The sequence below is a fragment of the Oncorhynchus kisutch genome, linkage group LG18 (assembly GCF_002021735.2).
Source record: "Oncorhynchus kisutch isolate 150728-3 linkage group LG18, Okis_V2, whole genome shotgun sequence".
NCBI classification, from domain to species: domain Eukaryota; kingdom Metazoa; phylum Chordata; class Actinopteri; order Salmoniformes; family Salmonidae; genus Oncorhynchus; species Oncorhynchus kisutch.
In genome coordinates, this window is record NC_034191.2 from 49,666,149 (window position 1) to 49,685,154 (window position 19,006).

The 19,006-nt window shown below is 46.3% G+C and overlaps 1 protein-coding gene across 6 annotated transcripts in view; it reads left to right on the forward strand.

The window, feature by feature from the left end:
- The window catches only part of LOC109909321 (voltage-dependent L-type calcium channel subunit beta-2), a 135,851-nt gene that overhangs the window by 14,652 nt on the left and 102,193 nt on the right, over positions 1-19,006 (forward strand). Inside the window, exon 1 of one of the 6 annotated variants that reach the window (XM_031796238.1) lies at positions 5,321-6,461. The exons of 4 other annotated variants lie outside the window; for them this stretch is intronic. In XM_031796238.1, coding sequence (XP_031652098.1) covers positions 6,414-6,461 — 48 coding nt within the window. In that variant the 5' untranslated portion in view covers positions 5,321-6,413. Of the gene's footprint in view, positions 1-5,320; positions 6,462-19,006 lie in introns of those variants that run through there. One more of the 6 variants, XM_031796240.1, reaches the window with a different exon arrangement.

The window sequence follows — 19,006 nt, forward strand, 5'->3', positions numbered from 1 at the left end:
AAGCTTGTAGCGTCATACCGAAGAAGACTCTGTAATCGCTGCCAAAGGTGCTTCAGCAAAGTGCTGAGTAAAGTGTCTGAATACTTATGTAAATGTCAAATTTCACTTTTATATTTTTAATACATTTACAAAAATAATTCTAAAAACCTGTTTTTACTTTGTCATTATGGGGTATTGTGTTTAGATTGATGAGTGAAAAAAACAATGTAATCCATTTTAGAATAAGGAATTCTAAATATGGGGAAAGTCAAGGGGTCTGAATACTTTCCGAATGCACTGTATTGGGAATACGGTACCATTTGGGACGCAGACCGTTCTTTTGTCAAACTGGCCTGGCCTATAGAGAACTGTGTTTGCCCCTTGTCCCAGACCAGCTCTCTAGCCTTTGATTTGACAGTAGAAGTCACATTGCGATTGTCCTCGTGACAAATGTCTCTTTGGAACCTGTGGAGCGTACTGGAACAGAGAGAGTAGCAGCATGAACAAAGAGAGGGGCGCATCACAGAGAGATTATGGCTGCGTCTGAATTGGCACCATATATCCTATAGTGCTCTGGTCAAATGTAGTGCTCTATAGCCTCCTGAGTGGTGCAGTGGTCTAAGGCACTGCATCGCATTGCTAGCTGTGCCACTAGTGATCCTGATTCGAGTCCAGGCGTTGTCGTAGCTGGCCCAGCGTCATCCGGGTTCGGGCAGGGTTTTCCGGCAGGGATGTCCTTGTTCCATTGTGCTCTAGCGACTCCTGTGGCGGGACAGGTGCATGCATGCTGATACGGTTGACCAGGTGTATGGTGTTTCCTCCGACACATTGGTGAGGTTGGCTTCTGGGTTAAGTGGGCATTGTGTCAAGAAGCAATGTGGCTTGGTTGGTTGTGTTTCAGGTGGATGGACGGCTCTCGACCTTCGCCTCTCCTGAATCCGTGGAGTACAGGCGATGAGACAAGACTGTAACTACCAATTGGATACCACTAAATTTGGGGAGAAAAGGGTAAAAAAATTAATAATAGTAGTGCACTATTTTGGGAATAGGGTCCCATTGGATAATGGCGCCAGAGGGGATAGCTGTTGTTTTGTGAGCCTCTAACCAACTGTGCTATTTTGTTTGTTTTACTCACCTCGAACTGGACAAAGATTTGTTCTTTATTGAGCCTGACGCAAAGGATATACTGCTTCCTCAAGACCAGGCCTAAATCCCTGTCATTCACGCGAAGTAAAGATGGAAATATAGGGGGCGAAGATCGAGGTGCCTTGTGAGAATTTGTCAGTGAGTGGGTAACCCACTTCCACCATCCATTCTATTGGCCAACGTGCAATCACTGGAAAATAAACTGGATGATCTCCGTTTCTCGATTACCCTACCAATGGGACATTAAAAACAGTACTATTTTATGTTTCACCGAGTCGTGGCTGAATCGACAGCACGGATAATATAGAACTGTCTGGGTATTCCATGCATCAGCAGGACAGAACAGCTACATCTAGTAAGACGAGGGGTGGGGGTGTGAGTCTATTAGTCAATAACAGCTGGTGCGCGATGTCTAATAGTAAAGAAGTCTTGAGGTATTGCTCGCCGGAGATAGAGTAACTCATGATAAACTGTAGACAACACTATCTACCAAGAGTGTTTTCATCTATATTATTTGTAGCCGTCTATTTACCACCACAAACCGATACTGGCAGTAAGACCGCACTCAACGAGCTGTGTAAGGCCATAACCAAACCAGAAAATTCTCATTCAGAAGCTGCGCTCCTAGTGGCCGGGAACTTTAATGCAGGCAAACTTAGCTAATTTCTACCAGCATGTCACTTCCAAACAGAGGGAAAGAAACTATAGACCACCTTTTCTCCACACACAGAGACGCATAGAAAGCTCTCCCTCGCCATCCATTTGGCAAATATGACCATAATTCTATCCTCCTGATTCCTGCTTACAAGAAGAAACCGAAGCAGGAAGTACCAGTGACTCGCTCAATACGGAAGTGGTCTGATGACGCAGATGCTATGCTACAGGACTGTTTTGTAGCACAGACTGGAATATGTTCCAGGATTCATCAAATGGTATTGAGGAGTATAGCACCTCAGTTACCGGCTAAATCAATAAGGGCATCAACGACATTGTCCCCACAGTGACCGTGTGTACATATCCCAATCAGAAGCCATGGATTACAGGCAACATCCACACCGAGCTAAAGGCTAGAGCTGCCGCTTTCAAGGAGCAGGACACTGATCCGGATGCTTATTAGAAATCCCGCTATGCCCTCAGATGAACCATCAAACAGGCAAAGCAACAATATAGGACTAAGATTGAATCCTAGTACACCGGCTCTGACACTGGTCAGATAAGGCAGGGCTTGAAAACTATTACGGACTACAAAGGAAAAGCCAGCCGCGAGCTAAATGCCTTTAATGCTAGCATCAAGGCAAGCAACACTGAAGTGTGCATGAGAACACCAGCTGTTCCGGACAACTGTGTGATCATGCTCTCCGTAGCCGATGTGAGCAAGACCTTTAAACAGGTCAACATTCACAAGGCCGCTGGGCCAAACGGATTACCAGGACGTGTACTCAGAGCATGCGCTGGCCAACTGGCAAGTTTCTTCACTGACATTTTTAACCTCTCCCCGACCGAGTTTGTAATGCCCAAGAAAGCGACAGTAACCTGCCGAAATGACTACCGCCCCATAGCACTCACGTCGGAGGCCCCAACAAATCCACAGATGATGCAATCTCAATCGCACGCCATACTGCCCTTTCCCACCTGCAGTTCATTGACTGCAGCTCAGCGTTCGACACCATAGTTTCCATAAAGCTCATCACTAAGCTAAGGACCCTGGGACTAAACAACTCCCTCTGCAACTGGATCCTGGACTTCCTGATGGGCCGCCCCCAGGTGGTAAGGGTAGGCTTTGTCCCCTCCTGTACTCCCTATTCACCCACGACTGCATAGCCAAACATGACTCCAACACCATCATTAAGTTTGCTGACGACACAACGATGAGACAGTCTATAGGGAGGAGGTCAGAGACCTGGCCGTGTGGTGCCAGGATAACAGCCTCTCCCTCAATGTGAACACGACAAAGGAGCTGATTGTGGACAGGAAAAGGAGGGCCGAACAGACCCCCATTAACATCAATGGGGCTGTAGTGGAGTGGGTCGAGAGTTTTAAGTTCCTTGGTGTCCACATCACCAACAAACTATCATGGTCCAAACACACCAAGACAGTCACACCAAGACAGTCATAATATTTGTTATGGGTCCCCAGATCCTCAAAAAGTTCTACAGCTGCACCATCTAGAGCATCCTGACCGGTTACATCCCCACTTGGTATGGTAACTGCTCGGCATCTGACCATAAGCCACTACAGAGGGTAGTGTGTACAGCCCAGTACATCACTGGGGCCAAGCTTCCTGCCATCCAGGACCTATATAGTATCCTGTGCCAAAGAAAATTGTCAAAGACTCCTGTCACCCAAGTCATAGACTGTTCTCTATGCTAGCTGTACCGGAGCGCCAAGTTTAGGTGCCAAAGGCTCCTTAACAGCTTCTTTGCCCAAGCATTAAGACTGCTGAACAATTTATCAAATGGCCACCCGGACTATTTACATTGACTCCAAGCAGGCTGTCATGTGCCTTTTATTGAGGAGTGGCTTCCGTCACACTATTCTACCATAAAGGCCTGATTGGTGGAGTGCTTCAGAGGTGGTTGTTCTCCTGGAAGATTCTTTAGGAACTCTAAAACTCTGTCAGTGACCATCGGGTTCTTGGCCACCTCCCTGACCAAGTCCCTTCTCCTCCGACTGCTCAGTTTCACCAGACAGCCAGCTCTAGGAAGAGTCTTGGTGGTTCCAAACTTCTTTCATTCTTAGGGACGTTTAATGCTGCAGAAATGTTTTGGTACCCTTCGCCAGATCTGTGCTCGACACAGTCTTGTCTCGGAGCTCTGCGGACAATTCCTTCGAACTCATGGCTTTTGCTCTGACATGCACTGTCAACTGTGAGACCTTATATAGACAGGTGTGTGCCTTTCCAAATCATGTCCAAGCAATTGAGTTTACCACAGGTGGACTCCAATCAAGTTATAGAAACATCTCAAGGATGATCAATGAAAACAGATGCACTTCTGTTTTTTGTATTATTATCATTTTTCAAAACTGTTTTGCTTTGCCATTTTGGGGTGTTTTGTGTCGATTGCTGAGGAATGTATTTTATTTCATCCATTTTACAATGATGTGGTAACGTAACAAAATGTGGAAAAAGTAAAGGGGTCTGAATACTTTCCGAAGTCACTGTATATTAGGAGCAGCAGTGGAGGAGAGGAGAGAGAGACACCATCAGTGGCTGCCATTGCCCCGTGGAGCGGTGTAGGGGACACCCGTGTTTACCACTGTCTGTTTTAGTCACAGCACAGCAGATGCCACTTTATCAGTGTCATCTCTGCATAATATCAATACATTAGCCGGAATCAAACAAAGAGCAACATTGTCCTATAAGGACGGCAGACACTGAAGACACTTGTTGACATTTTACTGCATTGTTCGGCGCTAGTGACATAAGCATGTTGCTGCACCCGCTATAACATCTGCTAAACTGTGTACGCTGCCAGTAAACTTTGATTTGATTTGGATTTGAAGTGACTCCCTGGCAGGAGGAATAAAAACACTGCGGTTCCTGTAGAATGAAGAGAGTCTGAAGAAATGCTGCTGCTTACTGAAAGTGTGTGACGCTAACAGCACAGCTCTCCCCTGGAGAGGAAAAGGCAGAGTGAATGTACTCATAAATACCGGCCTTTGAGACACCGAAAGGGAGAGGATTCCCATCAATGGGAGAGAGAGAGGGAGAGAAAGTAAAAGATATGATAAGCGGTAGAGAGAGAGAGGGAACAAGAATGAGGGAGAGACGGATAGTAGAGGGAGTGAGAAATAAAGAAATTATTTTGGGGTGTGCTGTCAGGGTTGATGGAGGCAGAGGGAGAGAACGTGAGGGTAAAGCTAATGTTATAAGCTGGTAGTGCCGGTGGCCAATTGAAATTCATTCTGTGTGTGTCTTCAATGCAGGGAGGCGACAATGGTAAAGATAGGGGAAACGCACAGCAACAGTCTCTCTCTCTCTCCTTCCCTATCCCTCTGTTATGCCCCTTTCCTCTCTAAGCTTCTCTCTCCGTCTCCTTCGCTATCTTTCTGTTATGCCCCTCTCCTCTCGGGGGAAGGGTAGGTTGAGCGAGTACGGGGGGGGGGGGGTAAGGAGATGGAAGGCTTGATCACAGCAGAGCCACAGCAGTGAGTATATAAGGTCTGGACTTAATCATCTGTTAGGCGGAGTGCACTGGGCAGGGTAAGGAAAGAGGAGAGGGGGGGGGGTGAAGCCAGCGTTCCACTCAGTGCTCAGACATGACTGAGCCAGAGAATCTGTGACTGCTCTCTGCACCAGAGGGAGAGAGAAAGAGAGAGAGAGTCCTGCTACTGCTGCTGCTCTCTGCACCAGACAAACAGACACAACAAGACACACCGTCTCTGTTCTCCCCAGCCAGCCCAGCAGCCAGCTCTCTGTCTGAGCCTCTGCCCTGACCACTGCCCTGTAGAACTCTCCCTGCCAGCAAAGAAGAGAGAGAAAAAGCCCTGTTGACTCTTTTCTGTCCACCCATCTGACTGAACCCAAGGTGGCAGAGAGGGAGAAGAGGTGAAGGCGGCGCCCCCCATCAGGAAGAACAGCGGTCAATAAAGGACACTGGTAGCTCCACCTCCGCGTCTGAGTCAGAACCCATGTCTGCACCGCGTGTCCCCCAGGAGCCTCTACAGGACACTGTCACAGCACACACACCAGAACCAAGGGAGCCAGCCAGCCACAGCAGGGAGCTGAAAAGCAGCAGCACTGCAGAGGATTTGGTTAAAGCTAGATAGAGGAGCAACCCTGGGGTGCTGAAGAGAATAAGGAATAAGGATTTAAGGTGGGGTAACTGACAGTGCTGCAACAGACCTGTGCCTCACTCAGAGGCACTCTACTCTCTTTGCCTCTCTGCTGTGCTGTGGGACATGTGGGCGGGCTGGAGGGCTAAGGAGGCACAGGGTCGAATTCACCGTGGAAACTGCCCTGCCGAGAGTTAGATAGTGCTTGTGTCTGTCTGTGAGGATCTAAGTGCACGTGTGGAAGGGGAGGAGGGGGGCTCGGCGTGGATACGACAGTCTCCTCTGCTCTCTATTGCTACTCTGTCCCTCTGTCTCCTTCCTTCGTCCCCTCCCTCTCTCTCTCTTTCTCTCTCTCTCTCTCTCTCTCTTTCTCTCCACCTCCGCCCCTCCTCTCCTGCTCCCCCCTGCGGGCAGAGTGTAAAGCCATGGACCGAGGCTGAGTGGATGCTGCTGCCTGACACGGTGTTTGTGAGGCGGCTGCCGTCCATTCCTGAACCCCCCTGGTTCCCTTCATGCCGTGCTGTGGGCTGGGCCATCGCCGGAGAGCACAGCTTCCATACGTGAGTCTGCTGCCTAATTCTCTCAATTTAGGACAGAGACAGAGAGGGAACACCGGAGGCATACTGCGTACTGCATGAGTCTTAGTAATGCTCTGCTGTTGTCAACAACAAATACACTGAGGAAACGGTTCATGTAATGACGCTTTCTAGGAATACCTGTAGCTCGTTCAAAAGTCATGTGTATGTGCGCATGCGTGTGTGTACATGCAGGCACATGCACATGTTTTCGGAGTGTATGTATGTACATGTTTGCCTGAAAGTGTAAACACACACACGCACACACGCACACACACACACACACACACACACACACACACACACACACACACACACACACCTGTTTATCTGCAACCTTGCAGATTTCTCTGCACCCTGTCTAACTGAGACTACACACGGTCTTACTGAGACCATTTTTTTCTCTATCGACTCTCAGCAGCTCTCTCTACAGAACTCCGCCGTTCGGCATCATGTGCGCCCAGCCAGCCAACCACACTAAGAGGCAGTCGATTGATCTTTTATCCCATGTTGATATGGGGACGGACGGACGGAGAGAGATTAGGATGCAGTCAGTGGGTGGCAGAGAGCGATGTCCACATGGCTCATGCTTGGCTGACGGCAGAGTTTTTAATGGGCTTTACTCCGTTTATTTCATCTCTCTTCTTTGTGTGTGAGCGTCTGGGCTGTAATGCTGTCTAACAGATAGAATGAGTTTAAGGGGGGACAGGCTTTTCATTTGTACATCAGCCTAATGGAGCACAGTGGGAGAGACATTCAAGGGTTCCTCCTCCCTGGCATTTAAGGGGGGGAATGGCAGGGCAGCGGCAGACTTGGTCAACATGAGACGTGGTGCTTCCAAAAATTTGAAATATCTGCCATTTGTGTTGCTTTTTCCCCAAAATTTGACTTTGGGCTGGTTCACGTCTCTAACAGTGTCTGATTGTCTTGGTATGAGTGTTTGGGTGGACTCATGCCCAGTTATAGACAGAATAAATAGAAGTATCTTGGCTCTGCACAGTATACTCTGACACAGTAGCAACTGTTTTTGACACACACACACACACACACACACACACACACACACACACAATCTATAACAAAAGGACTGCATAGACAAGAGATAATCGTTTTATTGCATGACTACTGTCACCACTAGATGCCCCTATAGCACCTTTCAGATTAGATGATTTATACACACACACACACATTTTACACATGCAGCTAGTACCGCAGCTTTTATGTTACTATAATCAACTCACGATGCAATAGTGCAGTAGTGACGTTTCATTGGGTTCACCTTTGTATGAATTATGATGTCACTCCAGATCTCAGACAGAGCTTGGATGTTAATGTGAATAGAATGCTCTTAGAATTGGTCTATAGTATGTCATTCCATTATGATGATTTCACTGGTCCAAATCAGAGCCAACCAGTGCTTACAGTAGGCTACATACATAGTGTTCGTCCCAAATTACACCCTATTCCCTATTTAGTATAGTTTAGTCACTATATGGGGAATAGGGTATAATTTAGGACAAAGCCATAGAGGTTCTACATTAATTTATATGGACAAATTACTCCAGTCCAATCAGCATACAACACATGCAATGTGCTCCCAGTACAGCTGTTATATCAGACAACTTAAGTCTTTTTGCTGACATAATGGTTGTATATTATCCACTGCAACGACAACAAAATCCTCATTACCGCTCTTCCTCAGTGGTCTCTGTCTAAGTCAATTTGACCATGTCTGAGCGGCATGCACACTCATGCTGCTGTGGTCTGGATTAACATTTACAAAAGAGTGTATTTTAATCTGAGTGATGAGTGGATTAGTGCAGGGCTGCAGGCAGGATTTAGGCTTACTGCTCCTGTACAGCTGGAGAGATGGCTGTTGTCCTACTCCGTACTTTGCAGGATGCTCTGAGCAGAGGCCAAGAACTCTCTGTGTGTGTGGGATGCTTTTAAAAATGCAAAAGGAATTCCTTGTGGAAGGGTGAAACTAATAAAGAATGTAATGATTTCATTTGTGTATACACCGAGTGTACAAAACATTAAATCAAATCAAATCAGTGAAGGAGAACCTGCAGGTTTTGGTAGCGGGCCGTATCAGTGGCACTGTATTGTCCTCAAAGCGAGCAAAGAAGTTGTTTAGTTTGTCTGGGAGCAAGACATCGTGGTCCGAGACGGGGCTGGTTTTTCTTTTGTAGTCCGTGATTGACTGTAGACCCTGCCACATACCTCTCGTGTCTGAGCCGTTGAATTGTGACTCTACTTTGTCTCTATACTGACGCTTAGCTTGTTTGATTGCCTTCTGGAGGGAATAGCTACACTGTTTGTATTCGGTCATGTTTCCGGTCACCTTGCCCTGATTAAAAGCAGTGGTTCACGCTTTCAGCTTTGCACGAATGCTGCCATCAATCCACGGTTTCTGGTTGGGGAAAGTTTTAATAGACGCTGTGGGTACAACATCGCCAAAGCACTTGCTAATAAACTCGCTCACCGAATCAGCATATTCATCAATGTTGTTGTTCGACGCTATGCGGAACATATCCCAGTCCACGTGATCGAAGCAATCTTGAAGCGTGGAATCCGATTGTTTGGACCAGCGTTGAACAGACCTGAGCACGGGTGTTTCCTGTTTTAGTGGTCAGCTTTTCCGAAAGGAGGGCGGGGGAGGGCCTTATATGCGTCGCTGAAGTTAGAATAACAATGATCCAGGGTTTTGCCAGCCCGGGTCGCGCAATCGATATGCTGATAAAATTTAGGGAGCCTTGTTTTCAGATTAGCCTTGTTAAAATCCCCAGCTACAATGAAAGCAGCCTCAGGATATGTGGTTTCCAGTTTACATAGAGTCCAATGAAGTTCGTTCAGGGCCGCCGATGTGTCTGCTTGGGGCGGAATATACACAACTGGGATTATGATCGAAGAGAATAATCACAGTCGTGTATATTCTCCTCCAAGAAGACCAGGAGCCATACCCCGTTCTAAGGCACTTACATCTTTTGTCTTGCCCGTTCGTTCACCCTCTGAATGGCACACAAACACAATCCATGTCTCAATTGTCTCAAGGCTTAAACATCCACTGATTTGAAGTGGATTTAACAAGTGACATCAATAAGGGATCATAGCGTTCACCTGGATTTACCAGATCAGTCTATGTCATGGAAAGAGCTGGTGTTGCTAATGTTTTGTACATTCTGTGTACACTATGGCCAAAAGTATGAAGTATATGGTGCATATGGTGTGGTAAGAGCCCAAGCACGTTCATGTGATTCTATCTGCTTTTGAACTCCGAGACTGCTTCCTTCCGTGACACACCACGCTTTCTATGACACTCCTCTCACATGTTTCCAGTATGGAGGCCCAAACCACTGTTTTACGTCGGAAATGGGGCGGAACACAATTCCGCTCGTGATGGAATTTAGAGCACGGAGGGAGACCTTGCTGAATGGGACTCGTTCTGACTCTGACACGCAGCAGACTAAAGGGCCATGGCAGTTTCAGACACTGCACGGAAACTGGGCTAATTGAAGACAGCAGGCCCAGCCTAACTGTTTTGTTCGCTCTTACTGGTTCCCATCGTGCAACAGGACTGGAGAGTAGTACATTTGTAGCCTGTATAAGAGCTTAGCAGCACATTCAGCGTAGCAGTAGTCTTGGTTCCGGTCTTTTTTTAGCTAGAATTAAACTCCTTGCCACTCCTGTCGTTTGCCAAAGACATTGGTCTTTTGTCAATCTCCACGTTCAATATGCAGGCAGATTCACGGCGCAGTTGCACAATAAATCAACGTCATGGAACGTAAATGGAACATGAGGTGTGTGCAAATCTGTCGCAATCTAGAATGATCATTTTAAGAACAACAATAAGCAATACTGTTACGACCTGCTGCGGCCATTCCCTTGTGAGAAGGCAGTGTCAACGTAAGATCATGTTGATCAAAGTGGCAAGAGAGGACTGTAGATGAGAGAAAGATAAATAATGACACGGAAGGTATTAGGCTACAAGATTCAATCGAGATAGGTTTGCTTCACTTGCATACCGTTAATGAGTTGCTTACATTTCTGAAATGTTGAAATGCTCATTTCAGTTATATTATTTGTCCATCCTACCTTGGAGTCCAGACAGAGTCCAGACAGGCTTCAGAATGGACATTAGTTTTCCCAATCTGCCCACTGTAATTATACATTATTTTCATTCAATTGAGTCTATGACGGAAACCAAGTGGTTTTTATTCTAGGCACAAAGATAATTTGACATCATGTCTAGATGATAAAAGGCTACACTGATCACTCAGGCTTCGCTTAAATTGAGGTAATGTGCTCATAATGTGCTCATATTTTTCAATCATAGTTGACGCCTCTCCTAATGAAAAGGCCATCATGCTGTGAGGTGCTGGACAGTTGATGCCCCTCCTAATGAAAAGGCCATCTTGCTGTGAGCTGCTGGACAGTTGACGCCCCTCCTAATGAAAAGACCACCCTGCTGTGAGCTGCTGGACAGCACACTTGCATTTGATATGTGTTTATGGATGAGAACGTGAAGTAGCCATTTCCAAAAAGGAGCTAAGAGGGGAATCGTTGATTGCCTGCTTTGCAATCTGTTCCCTATGTCAACAGCCAGGGTTTCATTAAATAGGCCTAGACAGTAGTCACTATACTTTTTGTATTTCATTTATTTTATTAAATTGACACATTTAGCCATGTTCAACTTCAATTCATTGGCACAAAACATTCATCAGAAATTTCTGGCTTGCATAGCAAAGGTAGAGTTGGTCACCTATATTCACTGTAGTAGGCTGGGCCTAATATATTGGCTAGCATACAAATGGTGAATTAATAGCCCAACCTAATGAAGGAATTAACTTCTAACTTACACATATGTCTTCTCTGTTTCCTTCTTGTGCAATTCATCTCCACTGGCCTTTCTCTCTTCCATCCACTGTGTATTCCCATTTATAGCTCTTGAACCAGTAGCCTAACCCAATGCCTGTCCCAGAAGTAGCAATAAGCTATAATTTGGTCACTTATTTTGAACAATCCAAAATATATGTATTTGTGATCAAATTTGCTGGTGGTAAAAATGCAATAAACGGGAATCCTCTTTTCTCCTTGCGTCTAATGTTTATGTTTACAATGGCATGTATATTATGTCAGAATGCCCTGTGTTTCCTGACCGTCTAATTTGCATAAACATTGTCATTGGACGATAGCGCTGAGGGATATTGAATCAGGAATCAAATCTCCTCGAGCTCATTCATGATAGAATGTTCATATTTGAAGATTGCCGATTGGCCAGCCTCTTTGGCAAATGACAGGAGTGGCAAGGAGTGGAATGTAATAGCTGAACAGAGACGGCAACCAAGCCAGCGTAGCAGCAACAGAGTAGAAACTGTTTCCTGGACACAGGTTAAGCCTAGTCCTGGACTAAGGGAACATTTCAAATCAAATCAAATTGTATTGGTCACATACACATGGTTAGCAGATGTTTTTGCGAGTGCAGTGAAATGCTTGTGCTTCTAGTTCCGACAGTGCTGCAGTATCTGACATGTAATCGAACAATTCCACAACAACTACCTAATACACATAAATCTAAGTAAAGGAATGGAATGAGAATATATACATATAAATAAATGGATGAGCATTGACAGAGCGGCGTAGGCAAGATGCAATGGATGGTCTAAAATACAGTATATAGAAATGAGATGAGTAATGCAAATAATATAAACATTATTAAAGTGGCATTATTAAAGTGACTAGTGATCCATTTCTTAAAGTGGCCAATGATTTCAATTCTGTATGTAGGCAGCAGCCTCTCTGTGTTAGTGATGGCTGTTTAACAGTCTGATGGCCTTGATATAGAAGCTGTTTTTCAGTCTCTCGGTCCCAGCTTTGATGCACCTATACTGACCTCACCTTCTGGATGATAGCGGGGTGAACAGGCAGTGGCTCGGGTGGTTGTTGTCCTTGATGCTCTTTTTGGCCTTCCTGTGCCATCGGGTGCTGTAGGTATCCTGGAGGGCAGGTAGTTTGCCCCCGGTAATGCGTTGTGCAGACCGCAGCACCTTCTGGAGAGCCTTGTGGTTGTGGGCGGTGCAGTTACCGTACCAGGCGGTGATACAGCCCGACAGGATTCTCTCAATTGTGCATCTGTAAAAGTTTGGGAGGGTCTTAGGGGACATTCCATTGAAAGTGTTGATTATTTCAGGGGCTTAATCTGTGTCTAGGAAACCTCCCCTTACTTTCTAATGAGAAGTGTGGGATTTTGATACTGTAGGTTGTTAGATGTGTGTGCTTGTGCTTTTAAAGGGTGGCTGAACGTCCTGATTAGCCTCGTTTTTGGATTTGGTTCATTAAGAAATGCTGGCGGCCATGACTTAATTCTAACGTTAGTTGGTTTTGTGTGTTTGTGTTAGCCAAATTCTTTCGCCAATTAGCTTCAACTTTGCTACCGTAGTAAATTTAGTCTGACTTTGGATAGCCTTTCTCCGTGGCTAGTTAGAGACCGTCAATAAATTACACAGTGTAAATGAGACAGAGCATTTAAAAAATATATTTTTACCTGAAACTGTAGTTAAATTCATGAATGCTGGCGGTGAGCTAATCTCCCCTGGCGAGTGTGTGGCTAGGAATTCCCATTTCTTCAGGCTATGGGATCAGAACCGGAACGTTGGGCACTTTGTCTGGAGCTGTGGACACTTTGTCTGGAGCTGGGCTTCCTTGGCAGTGGATGTGCGTTCCTCCACTTTTCCAGAGTGTAGTAGGGAAACATCCAGTAAAACGGGACTCCTAACGGAATGTCTTAGTTTCACAGTTTTTTTACATAATCTATCATCTCACCCTCAGACTAGTGGAAACTGTGATATGTCTGTGGAGGCCTTGTGTATGTAACATACCTCACAGAGTGGGTGTGAGTGTGATGTGGACAGATCCTGGATCAGTGGGATCTGTCTGTAGGTGCTGCTTTGTAAATAGCCCTACTACAGGACTGGGTCGTATACATTAGTGGACTAATTCAGGTAGGTCTCTCCCCATTTTGGCTTGCTTCTGTTTGGTTCCTAATTAATACAACCCTGGAAACAGTGACGTAATGATGATGGCGAAGTGGCACCACTCTCCTTTGGCTCGGCTTTTACGTGACTGAAGCTGAACATGTAAAACGTAATAGCATACTGGTGGTGTCTGGTTAGGCTCTTCTCAAAATACAACTTCCCTCTCTTTCCTATATCTGTCATGCCCTGATCTGTTTCACCTGTCCTTGTGATTGTTTCCACCTCCTCCAGGTGTCGCTTATTTTCCCCCAGTGTATTTATCCCTGTGTTTCCTGTCTCTCTGTGCCAGTTTGTTTCGTATGTTTCTCCTTTCTCTAGTCCTCCCGGTTTTGACCCTTCCCTGTTTCTGGACTTTGTACCCGCCTGCCTGACCGTTCTGCCTGCCTTGACCACAAGCCTATCTGCCACTCTGTACCTCCTGGACTCTGATCTGGTTTTGACCTTTTTGCCTGTCCACGACTCTTGCATACCATTGGGAGACATCAGGAGTTGCTACAGGGTACTGTGGAGGGGCAGGACATTTAATAGCAATTTTATAGCTACCTGCCCTATTAGGAAACACTTGTCTCTAGTGGGTACCAGTACTATGGTGAGTCAGACTAGGAGTTCCTTAATTCCCATCCCCTGCACAACAATCTAAGTCTCTCCGAGTGCTCATTGACTCTGTGGCTGATGAATGTCTTATGGATGCCATGATAGCTTCGGAGCTTGGTGTTCCCGCTCAGCCTCTCTCTGTGCCCATTGATGCTAAGGCACTGGACAGCTGCTCCTATAGTACGGTGCCTGTTCAATTACGGGTTTCCACAGTTACTCCTCATTGCGTTTCCCCATGTTGTGTTGGGATTTTCCTGGCTCCAAAAACACAACCCTGTTATTGACTGGACCACAAGCTCCATCCTAGGTTGGAGTCCTTTTTGCCATTCAAACTTCCTTTAAGCAGCACAGCCTTCCCCAAGTCGTCCTCCTCGGGATGTTAGCAAGACTGCTGATGTCTCTGCTATTCCTACTGAATACTATGAACTCCTGGAAGTGTTCAGTAAGGCACGTGCTACTTCCCTTCCCCCGCACCCTTATGATTGTGACATTGACCTTCTCCCAGGCACTACACCACCTCGGGGTTGGTTGTATTATCTGTCTGGACCAGAGACCAAAGCTATGGAGGAGTCTCTGTCCACTGGGGCCGTCAATCCTTCTGCATCTCTCGCCGGTGCAGGGTCCTTACTTTGTGGAGAAGGACAATACCCTGTGCATTGACTACCAGGGACTTAACAATATCACTGTCAAAAATAGTTACCCCCCCTACCTCTTCCTCTGCGTTTGAACCTCTCCAGGGGGCTACCATGTTTTCCAAGTTGGACCTTCGGAATGCCTACCACCTGGTTCGGATACGCAAGGGATGAGTGGAAGACAGCCTTCAACACAACTAGTGGACATTATGTGTACCAGGTCATGCCATTTGAACTCAGGCTTTGGTCAATGATGTGTTTTGGGACATGCTAAACCGGTTTGTTTTCGTCTACCTGGACAACATCCAGTTTTTTTCCCGATCTGCCCAAGAACATGTACTCCATGTCAGACAGGTCCTTCAGCACCTCCTGGAGAACCAATTGATTGTGAAAGCTGAGAAGTGAGGTCCACAGCTCTTCTATCACCTTTCTGGGATATGTCATTGCTGAGGGCAATGTTTAGATGGATCCTCAAAGGCCAATCTACCACTGATGTCACATCAACCAACGTGCAGTTGCAACGGTTTCTTGGGTTTGCACCCTGGGGGCCCCCCTCTCGGCACTCACCTCCCCCAAGGTACCGTTCAAATGGTCTCCAGCTGTTGACAAAGCCTTTGTGGACCTGAAGCATCGGTTCACAACAGCACCAGTGGGCCCTCCTGTTTACCAGATTCAACTTTACCATTTCCTACTGTCCTGGGTCTACAAATATGAAGCCTGATGCTCTCTCCCGCCTATACAGTTCCTCTGCCACACCCTCGACTTCTGAAACGATTCACCCTACCTCATGCCCTGCTGCCACTTTAGATTGGGGTATTGAGAACCTGGCCCAATGCTCCGAACCTGGACCTGAAGGGGGCCCGGCTAACCGGCTGTTTGTCCCTAACCCAGTCCGGTCCTGGAACAGGACACACTAGCCTTCCTTGTTTCTGGTGGCCCACAATGGTCCCTCACGTCTCTGCCTTCATCACCGCATGCACTGTGTGTGCTCAACAAGACTCCACGGCATGCTCCTTCTGGCCTCCTGCAGCCACTACTGGTTCCTCATCGTCCCTGGTCTGATAGGTCTCTTGATTTTGTCACTGGGCTCCCTCCGTCTGATTGCAACACTGTCATTCTAATGGTAGTCAACCGGTTCTCCAAGGCCACCCATTTCATGCCTCTCCCAAACTACCTCCTGCCAAGGAGACGGCCCAGCTTATGGTGCAGCATGTCTTCCGGATCCATGGACTCCCGGTAGACATGGTGTCCATTCAACGTTCTCATCTAAGTTCTGGAAGGCATTCTGCACCCTTATTGGGTCGTCGGTCATCCGGATTCCATCCACAAACTAACGGTCAGTCGGAGTGAGCCAACCAAGACCTGGAGACCGCCTTAAGGTGCCTGGTCTCAACTAACCCCACTACCTGGAGCCATCAACTGGTCTGGGTGGAGTATGCCCGGAACACTCCTCCCTGTTCTGCCACGAGTGCTCCATGGGGTATCAGCCTCCACTCTTCCCTGAACAAGAGGTCAGTGTACCCTCGGCCTAGATGTTTGTCCACCGCTGTCGACATACCTGGAGAAGAACCAGGGCGGCTATTTTCAAGACCAACTCCAGGTATTGTTGACAAGCTGACCGTCGCAAGACCTCAGCTCCCCATTGGGCAGAGGGTATGGCTTTCCACTCGATCTGCCTCTTCGGTCCCGCAAGTGACGCGAGCTGTCTCCCCGGTTCATTGGCCCTTTTCCCATCTCAAGAGACCTGAGTTCCACTGCTGTCCATCTTGTGTTACCCCGTACCCTCCGTATTCACCCTACTTTCCATGTGTCTAGGATTAATCCTGTCTCACTGTCCTTGTCTCCAGTCCTCGTCTTCCCCTGTGTATTTATCTGTTTCCTGTCTCTCTGTGCCAGTTTGTCTTGTATGTTTCCAAGTCAAACAGCATTTTTCCCCGTTCTCCTGCTCTTTGCGTTCTCCTTTTTCTAGTCCTCCCGGTTTTGACCCTTGCCTGTTCGGGACTTTGTACCCACCTGCCTGACAACGAGCCTGTCTGCCACTCTGTACCTCCTGGACTCTGATCTGGTTTTGACCTTTTTGCCTGTCCACGACCATTCTCTTGCCTACTCCTTTGGATTAATAAACATTGTAAGACTCCAAACATCTGCCTCCTGTGTCTGCATTTGGGTCTCACCTTGTGCCTTGATAATATCATCAACTTATCCTTAAGTTGCTTTTTCTTAGAATTTACTCACTACTGTTGTCATTTCTGAGTTTTGCAGTAGGGTTGTAAAAATTCCAGTTATTCCTAAAATGCCCAGGTATTTCAGAAATCCCGATTGGAAGATTCCTGGAATCAGGAGGGAATAAACATGGGAATTCTGAGAAATGTTGCAACTTTGCATGCATCACTGGAGTGGGCGTGAGCGGTCGGCAAACACTTATTTTTAATTGAAGAACTCAGTCCCGCATTAAATTTACTCTTGAAAATTGTAATAGTCGAATTTGTGTTGTGCATTATCAGTTCTACTTGTCATGTTAGTCATTGCCTACCATAGAGCTATTTATAGATGTTCCCCAATGCTGGAAGGGGGGCCCTGATTGCAACATTTTGAGAACCCCTGTCTCTGACCACTAACACATGAGATTGGCTCACTGCTGTCAGTAGAAAGCATCTGTTTGGAAAAGAATGCAGCCACTTTTTTGTTGTAGAGTTTGCACCTTCTGACATTTGATTGATCGTAGGCTATTTACCAGAATCATAATCAGTGTTCGGGTAGTGAACTACATTTAGTTCAACAAATTTAACTACATTTTTCAGTAGCTTGGTGGTAGTTGAACTAAATTTAAATCTTGGAACTACACACTACTTTATTTGCACACACAAATATGGGTGAATTGCCTGATTCTCACTGGAAACATTGTTTTTGTGTTGAGGCAAAATTGCATATGACCCCAAAGTGATCTGTCTTGCAATTTGTAGTCTATGGCATTTCAGATTTACATATGATACTTTTCCCTATTAATAGTTTGGATGTGGTAAACTACTTTTTCAAATTAACTTTAGTTAAGTAAATTATAATTTTTCTTGATGCTATGCTTAACTTCTTCCAGTGTGAAGTAATTGGTTGCTTGGTATGCTATAGCTTCCCCAACACTGATCATAATGACATCCAATGTGGGCTGATAAGCTGTAGAAGAAAGTCATTGCCAGCTAGGGTTGGGTGCATATGAAGAATTGTGCTACTACCAGCGTTTCATAAACGAATACAGTAGGCTAGGTGGGATGAAAGTGCAGACAATATACACTGTGCAAAACATTAGGAACACCTAATGCGTTGCGCCCCCTTTTGCCCTCCGAACAGCCTTAATTCATCAGGGCATGGACTCTACAAGGTGTCGAAAGCATTCCACACGGGATGCTGGCCCATGTTGACTCCAATGCTTCCCACAGTGGTGTCAAGTTGGCTGGATATCCTTTGGTTGGTGGACCATTCTTGATACACCTGTGAAAAACACAGCAGCCTAGCAATTCTTGGGCACGGCTCATGCTCATTTAATAACGGACACCTCAGACCGATTGAGCATCCACACTAAGTCAAGCATCACATAAAAAGGGAACAGATGTTTCTTAGCATCCAATTAAAGGTGGGGATGTGGAGGACTCCCTCTCCTCTCCTCCATGCACTGGGAGAGGGTCATTAACCCATATGGATACTTGAGCACAATTAATTAGTGACAGACGTTAGAAATGTATTAGGGCAACATAAAACGTTACATAAAGGCTACCATTAAACCTGAACTCATACGTTTATGGGATGGGGTTTTAAGTGTTTGCTCATGATTATGTACAGTAGGTCTATGTTCTTTAGAAGGCATTATGGATGGTGTGTGCGTGTGAGAGTGTGCACCTCCACGCGTGTCACTATAGTGGGTAACTTAAGACCCTACACTATCCAATCTAAATGACGCAAATCAGCAGTGATAGCTGCAAAACTCTGCGACAATCTCCTCAGTTAATCTGGATTGACATGTATAAACAAATAGACAGACTGCAAAGGGAAAGGGGAAAGAGAGAGGCGGGAGGTTGAGTGAGAGAAATTGTGAGCGTGAAAGAGAAGAGGTTTATTGAGTAAGAGAAGGACTGAAAGTGGGATAGAGCGGGGGGGGGGGGGGGGGGGGGGGGGAGTAAAGAGTCAATAGAAAATTGAGATACCAGATTGTGGTCAGATAGCGGGAGGGAGTGAGTGTAATTGTGTGGATAGAGGATAAGAAAAGGGAAAGACTGAA